Source organism: Phalacrocorax aristotelis, chromosome 17, assembly GCF_949628215.1.
Source record: "Phalacrocorax aristotelis chromosome 17, bGulAri2.1, whole genome shotgun sequence".
Classification (NCBI taxonomy): domain Eukaryota; kingdom Metazoa; phylum Chordata; class Aves; order Suliformes; family Phalacrocoracidae; genus Phalacrocorax; species Phalacrocorax aristotelis.
The window spans coordinates 2,039,804-2,066,697 of record NC_134292.1 but is presented as its reverse complement, the minus strand read 5'-3'; the positions used below and the strand labels follow the sequence as shown (position 1 = coordinate 2,066,697).

The 26,894-nt window shown below is 43.0% G+C and overlaps 2 protein-coding genes across 4 annotated transcripts in view; one reads left to right on the top strand and one right to left on the bottom strand.

Moving 5' to 3' along the window:
* The window catches only part of PNPLA7 (patatin like domain 7, lysophospholipase), a 126,910-nt gene extending 101,638 nt beyond the window's left edge, over positions 1-25,272 (bottom strand). For 2 of the 3 annotated variants that reach the window (XM_075112285.1, XM_075112288.1), the window contains exons 1-15: positions 25,177-25,272; positions 24,468-24,508; positions 22,004-22,069; positions 21,482-21,569; positions 20,779-20,861; positions 17,844-17,932; positions 17,390-17,530; positions 15,864-16,023; positions 14,710-14,790; positions 9,523-9,651; positions 8,097-8,177; positions 7,390-7,534; positions 6,736-6,828; positions 2,418-2,518; positions 1,378-1,524 (exon numbers count right to left, since the gene is read on the bottom strand). In XM_075112285.1, coding sequence (XP_074968386.1) covers positions 1,378-1,524; positions 2,418-2,518; positions 6,736-6,828; positions 7,390-7,534; positions 8,097-8,177; positions 9,523-9,651; positions 14,710-14,790; positions 15,864-16,023; positions 17,390-17,530; positions 17,844-17,932; positions 20,779-20,861; positions 21,482-21,569; positions 22,004-22,069; positions 24,468-24,500 — 1,437 coding nt within the window. In that variant the 5' untranslated portion in view covers positions 24,501-24,508; positions 25,177-25,272. Of the gene's footprint in view, positions 1-1,377; positions 1,525-2,417; positions 2,519-6,735; positions 6,829-7,389; positions 7,535-8,096; positions 8,178-9,522; positions 9,652-14,709; positions 14,791-15,863; positions 16,024-17,389; positions 17,531-17,843; positions 17,933-20,778; positions 20,862-21,481; positions 21,570-22,003; positions 22,070-24,467; positions 24,509-25,090; positions 25,109-25,176 lie in introns of those variants that run through there. The other variant, XM_075112287.1, reaches the window with a different exon arrangement.
* Positions 25,273-25,403: 131 nt separating this feature from the next.
* Positions 25,404-26,015, top strand: MRPL41 (mitochondrial ribosomal protein L41). Its single transcript, XM_075112290.1, has one exon. The coding sequence runs from the start codon at positions 25,470-25,472 to the stop codon at positions 25,875-25,877; it is 408 nt and encodes a 135-aa protein (XP_074968391.1). The 5' UTR covers positions 25,404-25,469; the 3' UTR covers positions 25,878-26,015.
* The last annotated feature ends 879 nt before the right edge of the window (positions 26,016-26,894 follow it).

Below are 26,894 nucleotides of genomic sequence, written 5' to 3'. Positions count from 1 at the left end.
ATTACTATTTACATCTTAATGTTAAAAACACTGCCTATTAGCTGCTGAATTTAAGCATACTGTTCCAATTAACTTCAAGTCTAATCTGGTACTTGTTAATGACCAAGAAATTCATTCTAGATTAAGAACAAACAAACAAACAAACAAGAAATGCTGTAATCTGTAGCTTCAGTGATCTTGGAATTTTGGCTCATGATCCCATAGGTCTAAAAAGGAAGACATCAGTTGTATATCGATACAATCTCTTGTCACAAGCAGTGTCTGAGGCCAGTCCTATCAAGAACAAAAGGCTGAACAGAACAGATGAAAGTACCTAGTCCTACTTTACTCCATCTGCAACAAGAATTTCTTCTAAAATAGTCTGTAGCCTTTTCATGAGGATATAAATGCCTGAAAAAAATTAAAATTAACATAACAAGACAGTTAAGCCTCCTGCAGACTAACAGACACTACTGGACCCCTTAGTCAAATCAGCGACCATGCAGAGCACGTAGCTCAAGCCTCACCACTGGTAGCTGAAGGATCTTGACCAACATTCTGAAGTTGCAAGGGGAATAATTTAGAAGTCAGCAGGGAACGTTAAAATCCAAAAGTAAAATCTTTAAAGCTCTAGCAAGTGTCGCTTGGTGAGAGCTTGTAAGGCAGAGGAGGAAGCTGCAGCAGCTGTGCCCTCCGGCAGCATCAACGGACCCGAGTTATTGAAATATATGCTGTAATAAAACTAGCATAGCTGTGACTGACTTAGACAGATGTACAATTCTCCCAAATTGTCTGATTAGCTGCATGAACAGATACACCTCTGTAATGAAATGCCGCTGGAATCACAGGAACGATGAAAACAAACATTTTCATTCCTTCTTGAAACATGAAGGTGATAAGCAGGGGCTGGGCTCAATAACGATGGCTGCGAGGGCACCAAGCATTTAGCTTGGAGTAGGCATGGCACAGTCACTCAGCCGTGAAATGCACTCAGAGACATTGGCTGAATACAGCAATTCAGTCCCAAAAATCAAACGAGGCACTCTGATGCTGTGCCAACAGGATTAATAGATTCAGCAACCACCTGAACGCCTTTACATAACTTCTTCGCACGGTATGTGAGAGCATGAAATTAAAAGGCGGCAGAAATTGCACGTTTACTTCTCACACGGATAACTCCGTACACAGTGAGAAGAGATTCATGCAGTGCATTTCAGTATGGTCTTTTCAAATGGCAGAATAATCCAGATTTATTTCAGTCCTGCTAACAACTCCAACAGACTAGAGAATAAAATATTCAGCTAGTCTACAATGCACTGCGGAGACAATTTACTTTTTAGTGCCTGGCAGATGAGATGAAAAGCAAAAACAAAGCCATTTTTTCCTGTAATAACTTACATCAAGTTTCATCAAGGTTGAAAGGTCTTTCTTTGCTGCTTCAACGATGGCATCAATATGTTTGCTATTACAGGAATCTTGCACAGCACTATAATGAAAAACTGCTGAAGGAGTTTCTGTCACCGTCACAGTCTTCTTCAATATCGACTGCAATGAACAGATACACAAGTATCAGTTTAGATATGATAATTTTCGGGGGGCACCTCCCCAGAAAAACTTGACGTATCGTCTGTGTTCTCCATCCACCACAACTGGTTGCCTGAAGAAGAAAAAGGTAGGTTTCCAAAAAAGCAACAGCTTGCTAACTTCATTATCCTTATATTTTTCTGCAAAGCTTGACACTCATGTCAAACAAAGTTACTCATCGCAGCTTGTGAAATAGAATAAGAAGAGACTTTTCACAAACTGGGCAGCTGCCAGCTTGATAGAACTAAAACTATATCAACACTGTGTACAAAGATGGAGGAAAAGATAAAATGTCTGTCAAGGTCAAACTGAGTCACAGTTTCTCTACAGATTTTGGGTTGCAGTTCTATAATTCAAGAGCATTTTTGTGCTCCGAACTTCCCGGTCAGCCGTTGTAAAAGGCAGACCACAAATAAAAAACAGATTCACAAATCATGACTGAAAACCTCTAGGAAGTTCACAAGTTTTTAATTCCTTGCTGCAAAGTAAGTCTCACAAATAAAGCACAGTCTGACAAATTCATGTTTCCAAACAATCCTTCTCATGAGTCAGAGGATGGTAATACACCTGAAATCAAGCAGCGGCAGCACTGCTTTCCCATTACTCGCCAAGAGAATCTCCACACTTTCCAGATATTCATTAAAAACCCTGAACAGACACTAAAATCTACTGAAACAACGCTAAGTTAAAAACACACCAACACAAGACCACCAAACATCACAACTTGTAGAGAGATGAATACACACAAGGGCACGTATTCAAAGCAAGGAAGAACACATTTCTATTACTCAAGGAATAAGGATGGGAAGCGCAGTGCAAGAAACATGCTGGAGTATCTAAAAGAGACGGCCTACCTTGCCCACAACAGGGCTGGTGGCAGCGTCCTCGGAGCCAAAGTGCACTCTGGCTCTTTCGTACGCCATGTCCATGTCTGACTTAGCACCGCTGGAGTTACCTACAAGCAATAAAAAGATCTTTTTTTTAAGCACCTCCATTATGACAGTTTGTCAGGAATAGCAGATAGTGCACGAAGTCAAGCAACATTTCTTTGGGGTTTTTTTTGTTTCTGAAGTTGAGGATAAAACAGAAAGTGGCATCCTCATATTGCAATTTATTTCCTAGTTCCTTTTGCCCTGGAAGATCTGATGGGAACTTCAAATCTTCTCATCTGAGCTTGTGTACACCGTACCTCCCAGAACTCCTACACCCACTCTTGTACAGCGTACAAAAATTATTTTGGGGTAGACAAAACAGAGTCATTCGGATCCGAAGATTATCAGGAAAAGGCAAATCCACCAAACAAACCACAAACCTATGGTTTCCAGGAAATTATTCTTATTAACCTTTTTTCTGCCGAACCAAAGAACTTTTCTGTACCTGATATATGTTAAGAGCTTTCATAGACAAAATATTATGATCAGCCACTTCCTAAAGCCTCTTCACAGAAAGCATCTCTCCCCCAATGCCTAAAAATAATTTTAGATCTTTTTGACAACTTGTCCAAACTTCCAGTGCACATCATGTGCTGAGAGATACACAAGGAAGTCCCTTACAGGTCTCACTTATTCCATTCATGACTTTGAAATCACTAACAACTTCTCTTCCTTACTTCCCAGTTTTAACATGGGATGGCTGTGCCATCCTCCTTCCAGGAACTTATCTGAGATAATCAATAACACAAGCCTAACTGGGAAACACTTTCTACTGAATTACCTTGAAGAGGACACATGCACACACACACACTTGAGTTCGCCCAGGATTGCCCTGATCTTCGGAAAGCTGGCTTTTGGAAACATGGATTCACCCTATATTTACACCCTTGTTACATACGATCATCCAAAAATACTACCCTGCCACGAAGAGCTGTCTATGTATTTAATTTTAAAAATACAATTATTTTATTTCTGAAGGACTTGGACTCCTGTCTCCACCCCAACTAGGACAAAGAAAGAATCCTGCTGTCCTACTGTCCCAAGGGTTCAGATCTACCTCAGAGAACTCTTTTCCATGTTATCTACAAATATGAACAAATCTTTGCCTGCAGTAAATCCACATCTGCGACTGGGTCATAACGGCATTTAATGATCAGCCTCCAAACAGGATACCCAACAAATTGACCCAAGGATCGCCACCAGCAAAACTTACAAAACATAAGACCAAAAAAAGCTGCCAATGCTACTAACTGAATTTCATACGCACTGCAACATTAAAAACCCTAAATTAGTTATAAACAAAAAAAGCTTGTATAGTAGAAATAGCAGCATGAAACTCCATATGGGCTGATTTGACTACCTGTCAATTATACTGCCCCACAAATCTCAGTGTCAGCATAATTACTAGGCCCCAATACACCAAGTGCATTTTAAATCTAAACATTCACTTCTCAGGTTAAACCTAAATAATCTGATAATGGGCATGTAGGCATGAGAAGCCTCCTCTACGCAGCTCTGTGTGTTTAAAAAAAAAAAAATCAGAGATGAAAAAGAGGAGGCATTCTAAGAGTGAAAGCTTATGTCTACTAGACTTCTATTCAAAGTAGAAGTCTTCATCTCAGTCATAGATGTAAGCTTCCCACACAGTGATTAATTAAGCTGTCTTGCTGCTCAAATGGGAGTTTGAAAGGATACAGCAGAACGAGTTTAACTAGAACCGTTGAGTCAAAAGAACAGAAGGCAGTGGGAAACTCAAGAGTGGAATGCAATCCTGTTTGATGAACACATGCTTGCTGGTATCCCACACACTGCTGGTATGGAAGTCACTGCAAAAACAATGGCAACTGGCATAGTCCCTGGCAGTATTTCAGCTGCCTCTTTCCTTCCAAGTGCTTGCTCACTGAACTACCTGCTTTTCCTAAAGGAGGTGGTCCAACATAGCCCCTGCAGCTGTGCTGTAGGGTCATGGCTTCAGTTTGGAAGAAGGAAAAGCAGCTTCTTTTAACTCTTGATAAAAAAATCCCCAAGAAACAAGCCAGTAAGAGATAACTGCTATTTAAACAGGGGCAGGGGAGGAATCAAACTGGGAACACTTACTTCCAGGAACAATAAAACTGATTAAGTTATCACATACAAAAGGTCTCATTGTTTTATTTTGTTCATCTACTTCTGTCCACCAGCCCAGCTACCCCACGTGACTTAATTACATCTTTCTCCCCATAAAGGGTTAGTATACTTAAAAAGTAGACTAGCCTAAGTTGGCAGAATCCTATTTTCTCATCCACACAGCTGCTATGTTTCAAGTTAAATAGCAATACAAAACCCAGAAAAACGAATTATAACTCAAGCCCAGGAGCAACTGAGGCAAAAATGTTTTCCCCAAAGTAATCTTTAGCAGTTTTTGTTAATTCTAACGAGCCAAGCAAATCAAAGAGACGCTGAGGTAACAGCTCCTGTATGACTCTAATAACAAGACAGTTCTCTTTTCTCTGAATCAATAATAAACACAATCAATATTCCCATGGAGTCTGAACACACAGTAAGGTAGTGGAATAGAATCTGAAGCAAGATCTTGATCTTTTAATTATAGACACCAAGATATTTCTGTGCAAGCTAAACAGTGACTGTAACCTCAGTGCCGTGAACAGAAGTCAACTCCATTAACTGAGGCAAATCATAGTTATCCAATTAGTTACGCTCCTTCTGTCAGTAAAAATTAATTTTCTCCCTCTGCTAAGCTCTGTGTACCCTGACATAGCTCTTATGACACATAAAAGGAGAAAGGAAGGACAAGTGGACATATTCACTGTTAAGGATGCAGGGATCCTTCCACATAAAAGCTGCTAAGAACACCCATGGACTCTACCTTAAAAGTGTTACAGGGCTGCATAGGCAGATCTCACTGAACTACTTTATTTACCTGGTGGGAAAATGGCTACGTTCAGAGTAAGCATTACTGAATTCACCACTGAATCAAGTCTGCTGGTACATTTTACAACATGTAGGGCAAACCAACCTAACACATACAAAAATAAAGCCAAGCCTTGCATGGGTCACTTCAATATTTTCCCTTAATTAGTTTCCCTGGTTCAGAAAGATTATATACTTATCAGTAGCCAAAATCCTACTTCTTTGCCACATCCATCTTTCTGGACAGTAACACAGAAGATATGAATAACTGTAACTGGGACATTGTATATTGCTTAGCAGAAAGTGAAGAGAAAGTGGATCAACTCTCTGTTGTTCAAAATGAAGCAACACATAAGAAACGCTGCTACCCTTTCTTCTCTTCTCTACATACCACCAGCTTAACCTGATAGCAGCAAGTGTTAGAAGCCTTACACTGGGGTAAGCCCTCAACACTGAGGGCCCCCTCAGCCTGTCCCCCTCCTCTCTCCTTGTCTAACCCCTCTAGTATGTTTTTGTCTCCTAAACCATTTAATAGTCAATGTAAGCAATACATGTATCTTCTAATGTATCCAGGGTACCTTTATTCCACAGATGAAGCTTTATACAACTTCTCTATTAACAATATCTCCATAACGACTACAGTATCTAAGCATGACCTTACAACTACCTGAAGATGGTTACAGTCTGGGACTCAGCTAATGAAAGACAGATTCCTTCCTTTTACAGTTCACCCAAGAAGTTCCAGTTTCTCTATCCTGAACATAAAGCTAACGTAAACACCTGGCTCAGAGGAAAATGTCTACAGTGGAGATGACTGAAGTTCACTGAAATGAATACTGCAGCATCAAAACAGCTCAGCCTCATAGATGTCTCATCAGAGCACTGAATGATAAATCACCTTTATTACCCACTCAGAAAACATTCCTCTAAAAGCAACAAAGCCATGTAATGTGCTCTTTGGGACAATCAGCCAAGCAAGAATCGTGTGTCATCTTTTGCATGAAAGATGACAGCATATCATCATAACTCACTTTGCTTCAGTTATATCAATTAATAAAGCTCTTCATTTGCAGGTCTCTCAGTAGCCAAATTACTGTATGTTCCCCATGGCTAATAAAGACAGCAAGGGAATGCTCTGTTAGATAATAGTCCATTTGCAACTTCAGAAAATAAATTTTTGACAAATGAGTTAGGAAGCAGTACTATGGCAAGATGATTATCTAATGTAAACAGCAAGATTATCTAACACAGTGCTCCAGAGAGCATGTGCCTTCCCCCATGTGATTAGATACATTACCTATTCCCCACAATTTTGCCAAATACTACTTACCAGAAGCCTCTGCAGACCCTGCATGGGGAGGGGACGAAAGGCTTCTTCTGAAAACATGCTCAGAGTTTTCTGTACCAGAAATCTTCAATGTATCTAAAATTTAGAAACAAAAGTTACACAAATGTAAACACATGGTACTCCCTAATAAAATACATTTCATTGACAGCAAGAACCTCTTACTACACACTTTTAGAACTTAAAGGCTGTGTTAAAGGTTTTGAAACACCAATGTTAAACATTGTTTAAACCTGCTTCCCACTTTTGATTTAATTAAAAAAAAAATTCACATTCAGAGGCAAAATACTACTCAATCTATTTTCCTAGATTCAGCTTCCATACTGACTTTTCAACCCAAAAGCCTACACATAGCCTGCAATTCTTCTGCTACTACCTAGAGTGCAGGATTTTCACAGCTTCTCCTATGAAGTTAACATTAGGAGCCACCTTTTCTTCCCCTCCCTCTCACCCCTCAATATTATAAACAACACAGCAATAATTTCCCATTAAAGCTAAGGACTATCCAAAAACTTCAAACCTGAAACTGATTTAAGATAAATCCTAACTACTCTAATCAAATAAAAAGCCTCTGATGAAGAGCACAATGATTAAAGAACATGACAAAGGACAGTTACTACACATTTCTATAAACATTACCTATTTCCAGTGCTTCTCCACCTTTTTCAAACTTTTCTCCACGATCTTCCTCTGATAGATTAGACACTTGTCTCTTTACTGCTTTGCTTGAACTCCCTCCAGATGTTACACTTGCCACAGAGACAAGCGGGATGGCCTGGCTCTGCTGCAAGCAGCAAGTTGAAAAGGCAAACATAAAACACACACCTACACGTGTTAAACAGGACTGGACCCTGCATTGACCCCTGGGGTACTTCTCTCAGTCACGGCAATCAATCAAAGACTATCAAGGGTGGCCTTGCAATGAGATCTGCCAGCTCCCTCAGCGCTCCTAGGTCCATCCCTGGTCCATCCCATGGACCATTTGGCCTAAGTATTCCCTGACCTGACCCTCTTCTACCAAGGGTACATCATCCTTTCACCTGTAATAGGTAGAAGTGAGTCATTACCATTAACACATCAGGACTTGCTGAAACATACTGATGTACGTGCACAGTGATGCACTTCGAACTTTAGAAACTTAAGCTTGTCCCCCTCCCCCCAGTTCCCCAGGCATCAGCGTAGGCTAGACTTTACAGGCTGATTATAGCAAGTACCTTACTTCTCAAGTACTGTCATTATTAAATTAATCTGTAACATTTGCTTTACAATCTCCTGAAAGAAGGAAAACTGTCTGTGCCAAGTGACAGAGTGCACAGTAAGAGCCGACAGAATGTACCCAAACTTACACAATTGAAGAGCTCAGTCGTCAGACCAAGGTAGTTGTGCAAAGCAAGGAACGTCACTCTCTGCAGCCTTACCATGATGATCTAGAAATGGGAAATCAAGAAGCAGCAGGAATGGATTCAGTATTCTCCCACACTCATTCCTGCACGTAGATACAGTTATGTCCCAGAATACCTGAGTGCACTTCATAAAATACAGACTGTACCCTAAGCTGAAATTCCTTTTCAGCATTGGATAAATTGAGACAAAGGCAGATTCAAGTGATTTACCAAAGACTTCACAATCATTTGATGGCACAAGAGTCCAAAGACTTATTTCCAAACACCAAATAATACTTTCTGTAAACATTAATAATAAACATGCCCTGAAATAAATGCATTTGGTTCCATTCCCCAATTAAAATAATTACTTCAGCTTTCCCCATACAGAACCTGTGCTAACGCTTTACATACACCCCAGACAACCATAAGACATCACTGCCACCTGACCTTCCTCTGCCCTGGCAGCTCATTCCCACTCTTAAGCCATCCTCTCTTTTGTATCAGCACTCACAGAGCAAATTAAACTGGTATAATGATCTGTTCTCCTCAGCCCCATCAGTATTAGGATGTTCATGTGTCACTCATAAATCATCCAGATGCCAGAACACTTTGCAAGGACAAAAAGATTTAGAAGCGACAGTAAAACAAAAGGGCCGGGTCACATGCGCCCGTTTGACTATTACACCCGCGGGACAACGTGCCTCTTGGCAAACTCTGCAACCTGAAGTCGTTAATACCCGAGTCCCTGCACTAGCTTCCACTTGCAGGACGTACAAGACATATTTGCAGCACTCACTTAAAAACACCCTAAGCTCCTGCAAAGCAAGGGAAGGTGAACTTAAAACTAATACAAAGCACAGCTCTTTCCTCAGGTGCTGACAATTACTTCTGAAGGGGAAATTCACATATCAGTCAATTTTGTGAATTTTACAAAGCATCACCCCTCAACAAACCGCTTCTGAGGGTACATCAGTGCTTTTTCAGAATACGCAACAGTCTTTTCTATACTCTAGACCGTATTGAAGCCTTGTTGGTGCATAACCATAATGCAGAGCCCACACCAGCACGTTCTGCTCCACCAGGACCAGTGAGCTTACAGTTAGGCTGATCTGAGAGGCTACCACATGCAGAAATTGATTCAATGTATATATATAGATAGATATGAATTATTTCTTCCTGTACATGATTAACACTGAGATCATTAAGTCTAGGGCTCCAAAAGCGAGAATAGCAGAACTAGTCCAAATCTTGAAAAGAAGTTATCCTGAACAGTTCCGTATCTGCAAAAGGATGAACCTGCTAAACCTCAAAATGCCTTCCTTTAAACTTTGAAACTAGAGTGATTTCTGCATTCCCACCCCCAATTCTACGTAACAACGAAGCTTACCTGTACCACTCTAACAAGAGTTTCAGGATATTTCTGGAAGACATCTTGAAAGGCACTTGCTGGAAGTCGCAATATAGTGGACGGAACGGCTGCTCGGGCTGAGACCGTTTTATAAGGAGCAGGGTGGCCCTGATAGAAAGTTTCAGAGACACAAGGTTAATCCACAATTATCTGACCCAATTCTTCCCAATCGCTTCTCAAATTGATACTTTGATATTGTATATGCTTTACAGATATCACCTGACCACAAAAAGCCTTGAACTTATGCTCCATGACCTACAGGTTGTGTAATGAGGGCGGCAGGGTCAGGTGAATTCACACCAGCGATTTTACTAGCATTAAACAGAGAGAGAGAAATAAGAACCACTAGAAGGTGCATCAGGTTAACGGGAACTGGCTATTCTGTCAACTCTGGTACAGTTTTGTTACAGACAAAGCCAGGCTTCAGCAGTATTTCAACTTCCAGCTATTCAAGACCGTAGAGAAAAGAGGTTTTGTTGATAATATTATCTGTACTGATGACCAAGCTATTTGCTGCAATAACAATCATAGACTCACATAATCAGCACAAATAAAAAACAACATCATTGTATCGTAATTACATACATAATGGCATAAGACAAAAACCAGGCAGACTTCTCATGTTCCAGGATACATGTATGTATGTTCATATATATGTATGAAATATTCCAAAAGACAAAGCCAAACAGCTTCTCTTTACTTGAGACAAACTAGATCTAGACCATCCCGAGTTGCTCAAAGAACAGACAGAGAATTAACAAACCAATGAAAGATAAAACTGTACTAGGGTAGAATAAAGAGATTTTTACACTGGAAGGCAAGCCTCTCATTTAGAATTTTCCCCCTGGATTCAAAGTAGATTTTAACAAAAATTCAAACACTTGGATCAAAAACGCCAGACAACACCCCTTCTACCCCATTAGTAAATGCTGAAAAGAATATCTGGAAGTCATTAATTCATTTACTAATACATGAAACATTGATTTATCTAATATTTCCAAGATAAAAGGAGTCCTTCTGTGGTGCAGAGCAGGAGCTAAGGAAGAAATGGAGTTTCTCCCTTAACACCTTACAGCATCTGAAGCTTTCACACCTCCTGAGCAGCAGAAGGCAAATTTTTCCAAACACTAAACACACAGATGCTAAACACTGATTACAAAGAGAAAAACTTGCAAGTCTTCCAGAACATCAGGCAGCTAAACACAACCACTGCAAAGGAATTTTTGCCTAAAGAACACAGCAAAACAGAACAAGATCCATTCTGTGCAACTATAACCACTCTGGAAAATAAAGCTATAGCTCCGTCTGCCTTGCTGGTCTGCAAGTCACGATGAAGCAGATTCTAAAATTAAATTAAATTAATTGGAACCAATTTCTTAATTACACCAACTTCAGCTGACCTTTTTATCAAATCTAGGAATGATATTAATAGCTTTGATTTTCAAGTTCCTGAGGGATTTGAAGTTTTAAACATCTCTGACCTACAGTGCAAATCTACCAGGTGTCCTCGGTTTCCCCAAGTTGCTTTTAATTAAGTAAAGGAATTAACAAATTACATTTCTGTGCCTTTTGCTGTACCAAAAATAAATGCAACATTCCTCTTTCACAAGCCAGTTTAAAGGCTTCAAAGAAGTAGTTCGGAATTCCCCTTACATTCAAATGTAAAAGAAACTACATACAGTCTGCTTTTAAGTACATACATTGCTACACTTGCCATCAACTGTTATTTCTATTACCAATGAAAAAAATAAAGAAATCTATTAAATCTTTACTTGCTGGACAAAGGATAAGCATTAAGTTTAACCGCGTTCCACAACAGTTACTGAGAAGAGCAAAGTAAGCACCAGATACCACATTTATATGGTCTGCATGCTGCCCAGGAGTGTTTGCTGGTTTTTCTGAACAGTGCATGCTCGAGGCCAGGCCGATGCTGACAGTCTCTCAGAAAGCCAGTTTAAGGAAAATAACAGATAATGATGCAACAGCCTTTTCCTCCAAAGAAGAGCTTATCCCTCCAGTTTTTCAGCATATAACTTTCCCTTTTCAAAATCTCTGCATGAAAGCAGCCCGCTTTCGAAAGGGCCAACCACCACGCCTAATTGGTCTGGAACATGCTAAAAGCCGTCAGAGGAACGCAAAGAGGAAATGTTCCCATAATTGTCAGTTCTCTCAGATATAATGTAATCAGCCGCACAGGGAGAATACCACGTTTAAATTATAATACTTTACAATCACACACTGAGGTCACGAGGAACAGCTAAGTTATAATCAGTAGTGAACTAGGGGTTTTTCAACAGAGACCTTTTTGTTCTCAACCCCGGTAACTACTTCTCTCTTGCTCCAAGAGCTGTGGAGTAATTAAACATTGTTGGTAACAAACGTCACAGCTAAAGTGAATCCAGCTGAATCCAGATGACCGCCAATGGCCAAATCCAAACGAATTTGGGTAAGAAATTTGCTAGAAGAGACACAGGCGCTTTATGTTCTCCCACTTGGAGTGGTAACTCCTTTTTGTACCCAAAAATCTGGCACATTCTCCACTTCCATTGCTTGGATTTCATCTTCCTCCACATTCCACTGGCACTGCTGCAACCCAAAGTTCTTGCAGCAATCAATTGCTTCTTTATACCCTCATCTATCTCTTCCACTATCATTTAAACAGACTTGAGCCCTGCAGGCTCACCTTTATCCAAGTGTTTTTTCAGCTGCTTCTTTTAATCCTCAGACTTTCACTTTTCACCATCAGTCACTGGCAATTGATCAATATTCCTCCCAATCTCTTCTTTTTCATTCCAACTATGCCACCTGCTCAGTTTTCCAAATACCATCTCCACATGGAGGACAAAGGAAGGGTAAAACCCAAAGCTCTAGCAATCAGAAACGCTGCCTCTATTTGTCCCGTTTAACTCGGAATGAAAACTCACCATTCAGGAAAGAGATGTGACTGCGCATAGTGGCAGAGCGAGCACTCGGCAACAGCCTCTGAAAACACTCGCGGGGACATCACCAGCCTTCAGAGAAGACTTCAGAGACTTCTTTAATTTTTGAGGCAGTATCAATTCAGAGTCAGGTTAACCACAACACAGAATTGTTCCAAAATACCAGGAAAGGGCGAGCACCTACCTGGATTCAAAGCCTCCAATCTCTCCTCTAATATTTAAAAAAGCAGCATTTATCTGTTCTCAGAATAAGAGAAACATAGAACAATTCTCTTACGTCACAGCTGCTATCTTTGTATTTAGTACATCTAAGGGGACTTTTAAATTTAAAAAATTGGAAAATTAAATTAGAAAAGTACCTCTTGCATGACGTTTCTTTTAGATCCGGGAACAAAGGTTGCCGCTTCTTGCGGCAACCTCAATTTTCTTGCACTTCTCTCAAGCAAGTGGGGGACCAGCATGACGTCATGCGTTACAAAATCAGTCAACGGAATCACAAATTCAGCTCAAACTCCTCAAATCCAATCTGAACACATTACATTCTTTCTTCATGCCAGATACACGTTTGGTGGTACAGTGAAACTTAATTAAGGTTATGGTATCTGCAGGAAGTTCTAAGACTCATCCACTAATCTGGAGTGCCACTGAGAAGTCTCCTCTATTTTCATCAATGCTACTTTCTCTCTCCTTGCCCATTTTCATGCTACTTTATACCTAGAGTCAGCAAGGAGCACAAGGAAAAGTCAAAACAGAAATAAAACAACCAGTTCACAGAGCTGGGAAACAAGGGAGAGAGTTGTAAAAATAAATGAGAACAAGTTACTTGAGCAAAAAAATTTCAAGGTTTAGTTGTATACTCTTCCGCACGCTGATAACTCTTTCCAGTACACTTTTAATAGTTTTTATTTTCTGATTTAGCAGTGGTATAACTAACGAGAAAGAGAAAAATAATGACAGAACGACAATTAAAAAAAAACAAAAAACGAACACAAAAAGAATGCAACTACCATTAAAAAAAACCACAAACCATTGTTATACAAGAAGGATTTCTTCTTGTTTAATTGGAAAAGAATATAGGAAAAGAACATGACTAGCATTCATTTTCCTACACAACAGCCCTGCTCCTTAGAATATTAAGAAAATTTACTGGTGGAAGTAACAAGGGCAAAGATACCTGTAAATCTGTTATTAATATGGATTTGACAGCAAAAACTAGACTTCTACAGTCCAAATTATTCACGTGCCATTACTTTGTACAGAAGAAAGCATGACCAAGCTTAAAAATTGTTTATCACTTTCAATAGGTTTTATGGAAATTATATATACAGATACAGACATATAGATATATGCTTCCATCTTAAAGTGGCAAAGGACACTTTACAGAATCATTAAAAATACTTACACAGAGAATAACAGTACCTTTTATTGAAAGGAGACAGCCGAGCACAAGAGAAACATGATACAAGGTCAAATATGAACAACTTCTTAATTAGATTATCTTCATCGTCTCAATTATCAAAATCCTTCAAGTAAGCACTTTAAGTGCTTGCATGTTATCGAAGATGATGAATTCACCACCTTCAATTTAGGTATTACTAAACAGATGTATATAACAATTTCAGCAGAACCGTCATTTTAATTACAGCTGAAACAAAATCCACACCACTAATTTGTGCAATAAATATGACGAGCTAGCATTTAGCCCATCTTGTCGCCTGCCGAAGAGCACAACCTTCAGATGGTCACCAGCACCATTAGCACATTAGGAAAAAATTAAATCCATCAACCGGTTTCACAGTATAATTACAATAATAACAACTGCCAGATTTATTTGCATTAGATTAAATAAAAATAAATTCAGTAAGTAACAGATCAAACAGTGTAAAAGCCTGGACTTCTGGGCCCTAACCTGGTCCTCCTCCTGACTGCTTTGTGACCTTGAGCCAATCAAACCGTACCTCACTTTTTCTGCCATAAAAGAATAATTCAAACACCACTGCTCATCAGAAATAGCCAGTGTCACACTGTCAAGAACACACATTTCACACCCAACTTACACACCACAGAGCAAAGTTTACAGCTCTGAAGGCCTGGGAGGAGGAAAAGAATTGGTCAAAGAAACACTTTCCGTTCTGATTCTTACCGAGCAATATTCAAAGTCTACTTCCCCAACAGGCTCCGTGACATAAAGCAGCACTGCAGAAAACCTGCACGTTCAAGAACTTACCGTGATAACATCAAGAATGCTGAGAAGGCTGTGGACGCTGTCTCCTGCCAGCACCTCCTTAACAACCACTTCTGTTCCGTCCTGTGAGCGTACAATAGAAGATTACTGCAGGCTCACAGTTGCACACCTGGCACATATGGAGCATTTCAGAAAGCTTACCTTGCTCTCATTCTCCCAGATACTCTGAGCAGCCCTAACAGAAATGGTCCCCCATTATAACCTGGATGCTTGTTTCCTCTCTGCTCTGATAGAAATATGCTCACTCAAACCACTAAAGTTTGAAACTATCATTCTAAAAGTGATAAATTAAAAGAAACTAAAAGCCAGTTTTGTCCAGGGGAAGAGGTGACCTGCTTGTTTTGCTAGATAACAACAACTACCAACCAACCAACAACAAAAAAACCCAAAGCTTCCTTCACTCTGAGACAAAATTAGCTCCCTTTATCGAGGGATTTCATGTCAAGAGGTAGTACAAAACATAGAACAGGAAAATAGAACAATACAGAAATACCCAGAAATCAGCAAATTTGGGATAATATACAAACATGAAATCCCTGCATTTTCAGCCATCAAAAAACTGTTCACACGTTAAAGCTAAATTCAAAGTTCAGTCAAGAAGAAGGGGGCAGGGATCTGAACTGGCAGAAGGGATAGCAAGTGCTAGTGCTCAACATTTTAAGACTCACCTGTAGCACAAGCAGTCGTTTCTTTTCCCTGTCTACCCAAAAGTGAACCTGCATCTTTCCACCTCCCTGGCAAACCCACTAACTACCACGCTAGACTCTTGTGAAGTGAAGCGTACTTGGTCTCTCCTGATCTGTACCCCTTAACGATTTTATATAACTACAATCCAGAAGGAGAATGTTTCCAATGCTCTGTAACGCCAGTCCTGCGCCCTGTCCTTCGTCAGTAACTATGCAACTAGAGTATGTGAGGACATTACAGAACGCCTGATCAGCATTGTGTTTCACTCTCTCACCTAAGACATGGGGGACAACAGCTCGAAACCTTGCTCTTTATAACTATCATGGCCCTGAAGGGGTGGAAGTAATCCTTTCAAATGTCTAGGCTTAATCAATACTTAATGATGTGAGCCAACCTATACGCTATGCCAACAGATTGATGTCAAGAACTATGGATCAGTTTATTCTTACACTTTCTTGAATGCAAACTTCCAGCTTGCCATCCTGCACGACGTAGATGCTGTTATCCAGCTGCCCAGGACGAAAGATGTATTCGCCTTCATGCAACTGAACAAAAAACATGTGCTTGCACAGTTCCAGGAAAAGAGGTTTCTCAAAGTGGCCAAGGACCCTGCAGGAAATAAAACGAGAAATCAGCCTTTTTCCTTTTCTGCAACAGAAAACCTAAAATCATCACTGCCTTTGGAAAATCCTTCCTAAATCGGCAAAGCCCCCATGCACAAACAGGCAGGAACCTCTGAGGCAGTTGTTGCACAGAAGTTCAAAGGCACCGCAGAAGGATCAGAGCTCCCCAAGACAGAAGTGCAAGGGCACTGAGGAACGCTGAAAACTGTAAATACTGGAGTCTGAGTAGCATTCCAAGCAATGACAGTCGGCTCAGAAGAAAATATATCCACTCTGTCTCAAGCAAACACCAGCATGGCTTTTGAAGGGGAAGAAATATAAAAACCTGCAGGATTCGCACACTGCATGAGAAAAGTTACCCTACGGAACTTGTCCTTTTCATACAGCTATCCTGCCCGTGTAACCAGAATACATGAGAAATACTGAAAACAAAGGGAAAAATTCCTGTCATCTGCACGTACTTGTAAGCTTGGAATATTCCATGTCCTTCAGGTAACAAGCAAGAGGACTCCTGAGATACTGAAGCCAGTCAGTCACTACCAGGCAGACAGAAATACGTGTCGTACAGCTGATCATTCTGTGCACCGCACCAGAAGTGCCCTTCATACAGCTCCATTACCTCACATTTACCAGGATCAATCAATCAACTTCTGTTACAACATCAGTTAGTCATTGGAGGTCATAATTCCACAGTAGAAAGTTTAGATGATTTAAATAGTTTTATTACAGTATGTATGACCTTCAGGACTCAATTATATCCTGGCTGGGAGAAAAATGAACATGCATAAACAGAACCAAAATTACAGGTCTGACGCTCTCATCCTCTTTGCTGCGCCAGCAAACACTTGACTGAACGCGCCAAAAGACTATCCTTTCCTCTCAATCCACCAAAGAGCGGTGGGGATTAAGCTGACTTTGATTCTGTTTGCAACCTTTTTAGCCAGAGAAATAAAAGACTCTGCAGTTTAGAGGATTGCCAATATGGCATCCAATTAACATTTACCAATTATGAAGCCTTCCTGTACCAAAGACTTGTCTGATATATCTAAAAAGAATTTTTATAATGGACTAACAGAAATCTATTCCTGTTAGAAAAGCTTTATTATCATTACCCCCAAATTTAAGACACTAATCTAAGTCTTTTTTTTTTAAACACACTTAAATATAATGCTTCTAGAAAATTAGAAGTCATTTATTCTTTCCTCATGCTCAGATGAACTTCCAGTCAACCGCTTAAAGAGTCTAACCATGCAGTAATAAAATTTAAGACTTTACACAAACAGCCAAATATTTAGATCACTTCAACATCCGTCAAAAGCAAAATCCACACTTATCTTTCCATTTAACATTACCTAACATTTTTAAGCATGTATAGGACTTCCGACGGCAAATGGGAATTCTTTACATCAAATTCAGTCAGATCTGCCTCAAGCAAAGAGGGGGGTGGTTCTTTTCGCTGCAGAGTCGGACACTCCTTCTTAATACGCAGAATCCTACAAAGAAAAAGAGAAGTCAGAAAGTTCAGGAAGTCTCGTTTGTCTTGAGTATGGGCTATATATTGACACCGTAGCTTGGCTGCAAGACGGAACGCCACCATGCCGAGTCACACGTTATCAAGTGGATACAACAGTCGCATTCCACCCTCCAGAGGCTCCTTTCAAACTTCCCAGCAAACGCAAGGCCAACGCACAGCCGACAGCAGCTATGGAAAAGCGCTACGCTAGGGACAGCTTCCACACCACAAACAAAACACCACAAAGCCAGCCTCCATGGTGTGACCCTTCCCCTTCCCAGAAGCCCAAATACCTTTTAGCCAAAGATAAAACTTTTGCCCGCTTCCGCATCCTTTGGCGAGGCACAGTGTTCCCAACCAGAGAGTTTGGAAGAGTTGTAACCTGGGGGGAAATAATGAAAACAAAAACATTTACTAAAAAACAAACCAAACCAAAAAAAATCCCAAGCCACCTGTTCCGACCCTGCAAAGGCTCTGATTTATCTAGCAAGTCACTAGAACACAAGCAGAGCGAAGCACTCGTATAAGACCTTGGAGGACTGGAACAGCACCTACTCCAGGATCACTCCTTCTAGAAGGCAACTGAAGTGTACTTCAATTTTAATAAGCAACTACTACAGTGGTTATGGATGGTAGAGGGGAAAAAGCCCTTAGCTATACAGTTTTCACTCAGGAGCACTCAACATCAGGCAGAGAAGTAACATTTAAAGCTCCAGTACTGCCATGGCAGTCTGTGATGCTGACAAAATAGGGCCTGGCTCATTTTTGAGCTGGTGACAAACAGCCACGCAGACATGCAGCAAGGCTTTTACTTGGTTTTAACCGTTACTAAGTGCCACCTTCTGGAGAAATGCAAGAACTGCAAGACCGAGAAAAAAAATCTCAGTAGTTACTTTCAAAATATTACCTGCTCTCGTTTGTTTCTCAGGAAGTTTAATCCCAGGAAAAAGTTTCTTTCACAAAAAAAATGTTTAATTAGTTTGGAGACTCACTTTTTTTTGTTTTTAGAAAGTAAAATCTTGGTATTTTATCAAAAATACATGAAGTACAATCAGCAGCAGTTAGTTTGTAATATCCCGTGTCTTATTCAAGAATAACGACAAAAAGCAAGGTCTAAAACCCCAAACCAACAACCACCTGAAATGATTTTACCATGTGGAATTCTAAGCATTCTTTACTCTGTGCATCACAAACAACTACGTTAAAGAATATTAAGAAGTTGCTGGCAACACACACCGTTTCTTCTCACTGGGGGTTTTTTTGACCAAGTTGCGTGTGAAGCCTGACCTGCAACGCAAAAGCAAGGTTCGGGGAGTAATCTCCTCCCTCCACAACGAACCACAGCCCCACAACTGAATATTAAAACCAGCACAGTATGTAATTATTAAGCCAAAGCATTTCAGTTCACCTCAGCAGAGTTTAGCAGTGTGTGAGGCAGAAGGTGCAGTTCACAAGAGGAAGTATTCCTCAACAAGCAGTGACTAGCAAAGCACAGTTACTTACCTGTGCCTTATTTATTCTACAGATGCTGTTTTTAAGTGCCCTAGCAATGCGAGCGCACACCTGGACTCCAGCAGGTTCTCCCACAGGGAACAGCCAGGACACCCCACGCTCCGCCTGTGACCCCAAAAGGGGCCAGTCCCAATCCTGCCTCGCAGCTACCGTGTTAGAGTCCACTAGACCCGCACACCGGTTCTGACTCTATAGGGCAGCGGGCAGGGAGCACTTATCGCAGTCAGAATTAAATAGCTTTTTCCTTCACCAACCATTTGTATCTACAGACACAAGCAATAACCATTTGCTCCTCTGAAAAGGGGTCAGAGTCCCCAGCTGAGCAAGAGGCAGCTTTCCAGAGTCGGGCTTTATCAACAGCATCACATATACTAAAACTGCACATGGAGTTCCAAGAAGTTGCTACGTAGATTTTGGTATGGGGAGTGTTGAGTAAGGAAGTCACCTCAACCTCCAGGTCTATGCACAAGCTTGTTATGAAACCAAATGCAAAATCTCTGCACTGATGTAGCCACTCACAACACCTCTGCAAAGATGAGCTCCTTTGACCTTGATGATACTGTCAATAAGAAAAGACTCTCACATTCCACGTACACTAAATAGCTTCAAGGGAAGCACGTATTTTGAGGAGAAAGACAGGAAGATTTAACTCCTCAGTTAAATGAAATCCAGGCAGTCAGTGCTGAACACCTGCTTGTTGCAATTTCCCAAGAAAAACCACTTGTAAAGACAAAAGTAAAAAGCAAAGAAAAACCAGAACTAAATATCAAGCAGGCAGCCATAGACTTGAAGGACTTAAACAACAGATGCAGCAACAGAATCCCGACTGACAGAAAATTTTGGAGGAAACCTTTCAGAATAACAGGACGGGGGCAACATCAGGACGGGGGCAACATCAGGACGGGGGCAACATCAGGACGGGGGCAACATCAGGACGGGGGCAACATCAGGACGGGGGCAACATCAGGACGGGGGCAACATCAGGACGGGGGCAACATCAGGACGGGGGCAACATCAGGACGGGGGCAACATCAGGACGGGGGCAACATCAGGACGGGGGCAACATCAGGACGGGGGCAACATCAGGACGGGAACCTGAGTGCACAGGTGGTATTCCTTGTGACAAGCCAAGGCAAAGAGGTGAGTCTTGGGATAAACCCCTCTTGAACAGTCTCCAATGAGTCAGTTTGACAAGTCCTACTTGCAATTCATAACAAGAAAACAAGGGCTCCTATGCTGAAGCGCTTAGCACTCTTCACAGGTAGACTGCAGAAAGGCAAATTCAAATGTCTGCTCCCCAGATAGACTCACATGGGAAAGAAGGTGTCAGCTTTGAAAGTAATGGCAGTACTGGAGGTCATTACCTGAAAGGGACAACCCTGAGGCACTGAATATTTTTAATATAATCCTAAATACTAAGAAAGACAGTTTACTATAGATATATCAAAAACAACGAACTCCATAGCTGAATTAGATTTACCCTACCCTCAATGTCTGCAAATATTCTTGAAAGAGGTACGGTTTGGCCAGAAAGAGAAGCTATTGCCGTTCCATCAGCAATTCAGGCAGAATTCCAGGAGCTCCAAAACATCCAGTGAGATTTTATAGGTTGAAGGCCCTGGGCCAGGCTAAGCCAGTGAAGTATTTCAAAGTTTATGACACCTCGCAAAGCAGATTTTAATCTTTACATCCCTCCCATCGTGCAGATGCGCTTACCTTTCTCATGATCTTCCGCCCATAGAACATCATTTTGTCTCGCTTGCGAAATCTGTACTGAGGCACATGTGGCTGAAGTTGTTCTGAAAAAAAGAAGCATCACATCAGAAACCACCTGCAGCTCTGCGCTAAGGGAAACAAAACGGAGTACAGGCTGTCAATTCTGCTACATTCCTAACAGCTGTGGCTCCTGTCTACTAAGCAGCAAGCACCTGTGGCCAGGGTTTGAAATTTAAACCAACACAAGATACTTCAGTATCCAACTCTGGTTATCCACACGAGACTAAGGCTTGAGGCTCTGCCTAATCACTGAAAGAGATAAAAAGGCTCTCTAAACAGATGCAAGGATCAGGTAATTTTAATCTCACAAAGGAAACCTCTAATTCACCCATTTCTCGTTACTGTAACACTGAAATCGCAGCAGGATTGAAATTACTTGCATGCCAACTGATACTAAGGCTATCATACGCTAGAGAAATAAAAACCTCCAGCGTCCTGCACGTGACAGTTACGAATTCTGTGATCAGACCTGGGTAAGTGAATCAACACGAGTTCTTTTGAAGCTGTTTTCCTGCAAGAATCACTACCTTCACAGCATGCAATTATTACAAATCAGCACAGAATCTACCACGTATTGTTACAAAAATAATGAAGATAACTGAGAAAACTGCTTTTAAAACATACACCGGTACTGAGTACTTACTAGATTGTTTCACTCTTCTGTAAACGACAAACACAACAATCGCTATAAGTAATAACGCGACTGCAGCTCCAATTGCAATTCCAGTCAGCTGTGAGAGGAATTTAGGGGGAAAAGAACTTAGTAAGTCCTGAAGTTGAAAAATTAAGTGCCTTTTGGAGGGCTGAAGAACACTTCAGCTCAGCAAGATGTCTAAAAGTCAAGCACATTCATAAATACTTAATATTTAATTAAAACACACATGCAAAAAGTTTAAACTACATCAGCATCTCACAAGCTCATATGCAAAATATTCAGCATTTTCATAAGCTCATATGCAAAATATTCAGCATTCCCCCCCCCAAGCTGATCAACTCAATGTACATCGTATGAAATAACAGGAATTAATTCCTGCCTCATGCAGAGCGACAGCGAAGAAACAAACACTCAGACTGTGACTTAGCAGAGTTCCTAGAACTTCGGAGAAGCTACACACTATCTACACACACACAACCTTTCATCCAGTTGATTAAAGCTATACATTACCATAGTAGTCTGGATTCTGTCTTCTACAAACTGAAGAATTCGTGTTCCACCTGCTGGTAACACAGCCTAGCACCAAAAGGAAGGTGAAATTAGTTTCCCACAACCTGGAAAAAACTCCGTAAAAACTTCTCAGAGCCTGGTCTGGCACATACACCGCAACTCAACTGTATTTTCCAACATCTTTCTGTCAACCCTCGGCCACTTTGCAAACACAAGACATTCTGTGGAGAAGGGTCATCGGTGTTAGTTCAAGACATACCTAAATAGTCCTAAAAAGGGTCAAACAGTGAGGTGATAACTTTTTTGATAATTCCGTTATTCTGAGCAACAAGGACAAGAACTGAATGTAAAGGAGTTTATGAGACTGGGAAAATAAGTCATAAAATAGCAGACGAAATTCACCGTAAGAAGAAAATTATGCACATGAGAAAAAGCTCCAACCTCAGGTCTACAGCCCCGGGCCCTGTGCTGACTATTGTTACTCAGGAAAAATAGCTGGCAGTTACAACAGTCTCACAAATGGGAGCTCAAAACTTACCAGAACAGGGGGGAAAGCAAATCAAATACTAGGAACACGTAGAAAACAACCTGAGTACAAGGACAGATACATCCCCCTCTAAGTGTTGAGCCTCACAAGTACTTGAGCCTTAAGTATTACACGCAGTTCTGGTCCCAGTTTTTGCCCTCGGTTCCAGATCTGGATGACCTCTTAATTTAGCTTTGCCACCAAGAAAAAAAGCAAATGCACACCCACAGTCACCAAACTAGTCTCTCTCATGAACTTCGTTCCATTTCAACAGTAGAGATAAAACCCCTGCCTGACCAATCAGCTCTAACGATCACCCTCTGGAGTTTTTCTTCTTGGATTGCTTTAACACAGCATATCGACAATTTATCTTCCCAACATTAGTCAAACGAACCCTATCGCTATTATTATCAGACTATTATTAGTGGGATTGTAGTGGAAAGTCACAAAAATTAAAAAAAAAAAAAGTTGAAAATATGTTCGCAACAAATACAACACATTCTGGTAAAATACAGCGAGTTCTCAGTGTAAGTCTATTGTGGTCACTTCATTTATTTCCCCTTGAGAGTGCCAGGGACACGCACGGTTCTGCTGCTGTCCAGGCCTCTATGATCTCAAGTAACATCGAAAATAGTAGTTGTCAACTGACAGTCACATTGCTGCTACATGAGAAGAAACAAATTCATGAGCAAAAGAATTAAAACCCACATGCACACACAGAGCCCTGGTGCCTCGATACAGAAAAACAATGAGGGAAAGAAGATAATTCAGACCTCCAAGAAAAACAGAGAGGTTCTTGCAAGGTTTCTCACAAACACCAGTGAAAACGTGATGTTCCCCCACATACCCTACGGGGTATCTTTTCAAGCACTGACAATCCTTCCCAAAAAGCAGAGAAAGCTAGCATGCAGGGTGCAACCTTGCAGACGCTTGAGGCGGGCTTCGGGAGGGTTACAGCCAGCACCAAACTCAGGCGCTTGCCTTGCACACCCTCAAACAATTTTTGTGAGAAAAAAACACACGGAACAACCCCGAAAAGACCCTCACTGCATCAGAAAATGGAGTGATGATATGCTAAGCGTAGGTATTAGCGGAAATAGCATTGGTCTGCTTTTTCCAAAGGCGTTCAAATTTCATTAGGAAAATGGGTATGAACGGTAATTCACAAAAACATACAGCTACAGACCCAATGGCCGCGCTCAGCCAGAGCGCCACGCGCAGAACAAGCAGCTCTGCTGAGAGTTGAACAGCTTCACCTTACAAAGGCAAACAGAGAGACACACCCGTTTGAGGAGGGGTGGAAAATGCTTCTCAGCATCAAAAGCAAGGCCTTCAAATTAGGATCGCCCAGAACGTCAGATGTCCTTGTGGCTCAGGAGCACCCGGGTCCGCGTGCCTATGTTTTGACTACAGACACTGCATCTCCACGAAACATTTTTTTGACCGTGTACAAGGAGGATATATATGTTTTTTAGTTCTGAGAGGAACTATTTCCTACCACAGGCCTTGCCTTTTGCTACCACAAGAAGCACCACGTGCCTTGTTGGTCTGTGAGTTTTGTATTTATGATTAAGAAAAAAGGCGAGAAGAGCTGGCTGTCAGAGAAGTCTGCGGTGCTTCCATCTTTAGGCTAAACGCACACTGTTGAAGCAAACAGGTACTTAAATCGTATCATTCTGCTAACAGGTTAAGCTATGAAGAGAGCGTGGACGGTTTGCAGTAAAAAAAATTAAAATTAAAAAAAATAAAACACACACAAAAATGGGACTGATCTTGAAATTTTCAGAAGGATAAAACTCTTATCTGGAAAGGGTCTTTCAAAGTAAAAGGCATCTAAAGCGGCTACCCAAACACTGTCAGATTCGGTACAGTAGCCTTCAGTATCTAGGAACATTAATGGGGAAATATGTCCAAAAATATCAGCAGAGCATGCTGTACCTCAAGGCTGGTGCTGTTGCCTTCTTCATCCATGTCTGCAGCTACAGCAGGAACAAAAACAAAGATTAGACGGAGGTAGGGGACGGCGCCCGCGCTCCCTGACCCGACGACCCCATCACTGCCGCCCTGCTCGGCCGGCCCCGCGCCACGACACAATTCGAAGGGAACGACGGGGCACTGTCCCGTTCCGCCCGCGCTGAGCGGCGGACCCCGCAAGCCCCGAGGCGGGCAGAGCCCCGGCACGGTACCGACAGCCGCCGGAGCCCACCGGGAAGCGGCGCGGCGGGACGGGACGGGGCTCGAAGGCTGCGCCCTCCCGGAGCGACACCCGCCCGCGCCGGGCGCGCGGGGCCGAGGAGCTGCCCGCCGGGAGCCCCCCCGCCCGCCGCCACGGGCGGAACCGGCGCCTGGGGACGTTCGCTTCACGGAGAGCGCAAATACCGGCTCTGGAGCGCCGGGGCGGGGCGGGGCGGCGGTGGGGAGAAACCCCGCAGGACGGGGCCATGGCCCCGCTGGGGGTCAGGGCGGGCCCCAGGCCATCGCCGTCCCCCCGCCCTCCCCGCTGCCCAGGGCCCGCTCCGCTCGTTGATCACGAAACGCCGACGTTAGAAGCCAACCCCCACCTGGGCCGGGGAGTGCGGGTCCCTCCCGCCGCACAAGCCCCCCCCCGCCTAGCCCGGGCACCCCGCGGCGGGACCCGGACCCTCACCTGCCACCGCCGCCGCGCTCGGGGTCAAAGGTCACCCCCACGGGCCGGGAGCGAGGCTGGCGAAGGGAGGGGAGGGCCTCGCCCGCCGAGGGGAGTGGCAGTCCCCGCCCATCCCCGGGTTCCCCGCTGCTGATTGGTGGAAAAAGCCCCCACCTACATCCACGCCGAATGGCCCATCGTAGGTTAGGATAAGCGCTGCGGATTGGCCGGCGCGTTTGAGCCAATGGGAGCGGGCGGTGTTGGTGCGTGCCGAGGTAGGAGCGCGCAGCCGTGAGGGGAAGCCGGAGCCCGGTATGGGGTTGCTGACGGCGCTGGCCCGCGGGCTGGTGCGGGGCGCCGACCGCATGTCCCCGTTCACCAGCAAGCGCGGCCCCCGCAGCTACAACAAGGGCCGAGGGGCCAAGAAGCTGGGCGTGCTCACCTCCAACAAGAAGTTCATCCTCATCAAGGAGATGGTGCCCGAGTTCATCGTCCCCGATCTGGAGGGCTTCAAGCTCAAGCCCTACGTCTCGTACCGCGCCCCCGAGGGCTCCGAGCCGCCCATGACGGCCAAGCAGCTCTTCACCGACGTGGTAGCTCCGCGCATCGAGAAGGACGTGAAGGACGGTGTTTTTGACCCCAATAACCTGGAGAAGTACGGCTTCGAGCCGACGCAGGAGGGCAAGCTCTTCCAGCTCTTCCCCAAGAACTACGTGCGGTAGGGAGCAAGCAACCGGGCTCCGGGGCTCCCGTGGCACCTCCGGCTCGCTGGGAAGAGCGTCGCTGGTGACTCAGACGCGACCCACACCAGCAACTACAGGACGGTTTCTGTCACTGGCTATTAAAAACAAATCTTCCCATTTAGTCTTTCTGCAATGTCTGATTGAAATTGCTGGGCGGGGGGGAGGTTGGAAATCGGTGGTTAACTTCCTGTGGCTCACACCGCGCACATCGTGGTGTTGTGTGAGCATGCGGGTGTCCCGCTCTCAAGAGCTGATTGACCAGGCGCGGATAATGAGCAGGAAGCAGTTTCTCTCCGGGCTGCTGAAACATCCTTCCATCCTTCTGGGAAGGGATTCACATCTTCTGGGAACAAGAGAGGACAGGTCTTACCTCCTCGGGAGAGCATGGAGTTGCCCAGGTGTGAGCTGGCGAACCAAAGGGTGGGCCCAGTCAGGGAGCGCTGCTGCCACTCACGTGGGGGGGCAGCTGCAGCCTGCAGGGAGCACCTGGATGGATTTACCCCGGCCTCAACACAGTGTTCGCTAAACTGGGAGTGAGACGTCCAACAGGCAAAAGCAAGTCTGGACCCTAAACTTCCTGAGGAGAGACCTGTAGCTTGTATTTAACACCCCAAGACTTTCCCAAGCCCTAAAATTACTTTCTTTTAGAATAAATCAAGATAGAGTTAATAGGTGTATTTAATGTCTGTTCTGTAGCAGTGCAGCTGCTTGAAGTTGCAAGATAACTGTAGAGATTTGAAACATACCTGAAGAACTGTTGGTTTTGGACATACACTGAGAGCAGTGTCTTGCTGTTCACCAAATTAAATGGGTACAGGTGGCACTTACGCAGCCAGCTGTATGCAAGTGGTCAAAGTAGAAACTGCTGAATTTGGGTTGTCTTTGGAAATACGTTTTCTCTGACACTCAAGTGCTGGACTCTTTGAAAAAATGATTCTTCTGTGCAACTGCTCTGTCTGGGGACTGCAGCCCTCCCAAGAGATAGGAGGTTTTTTT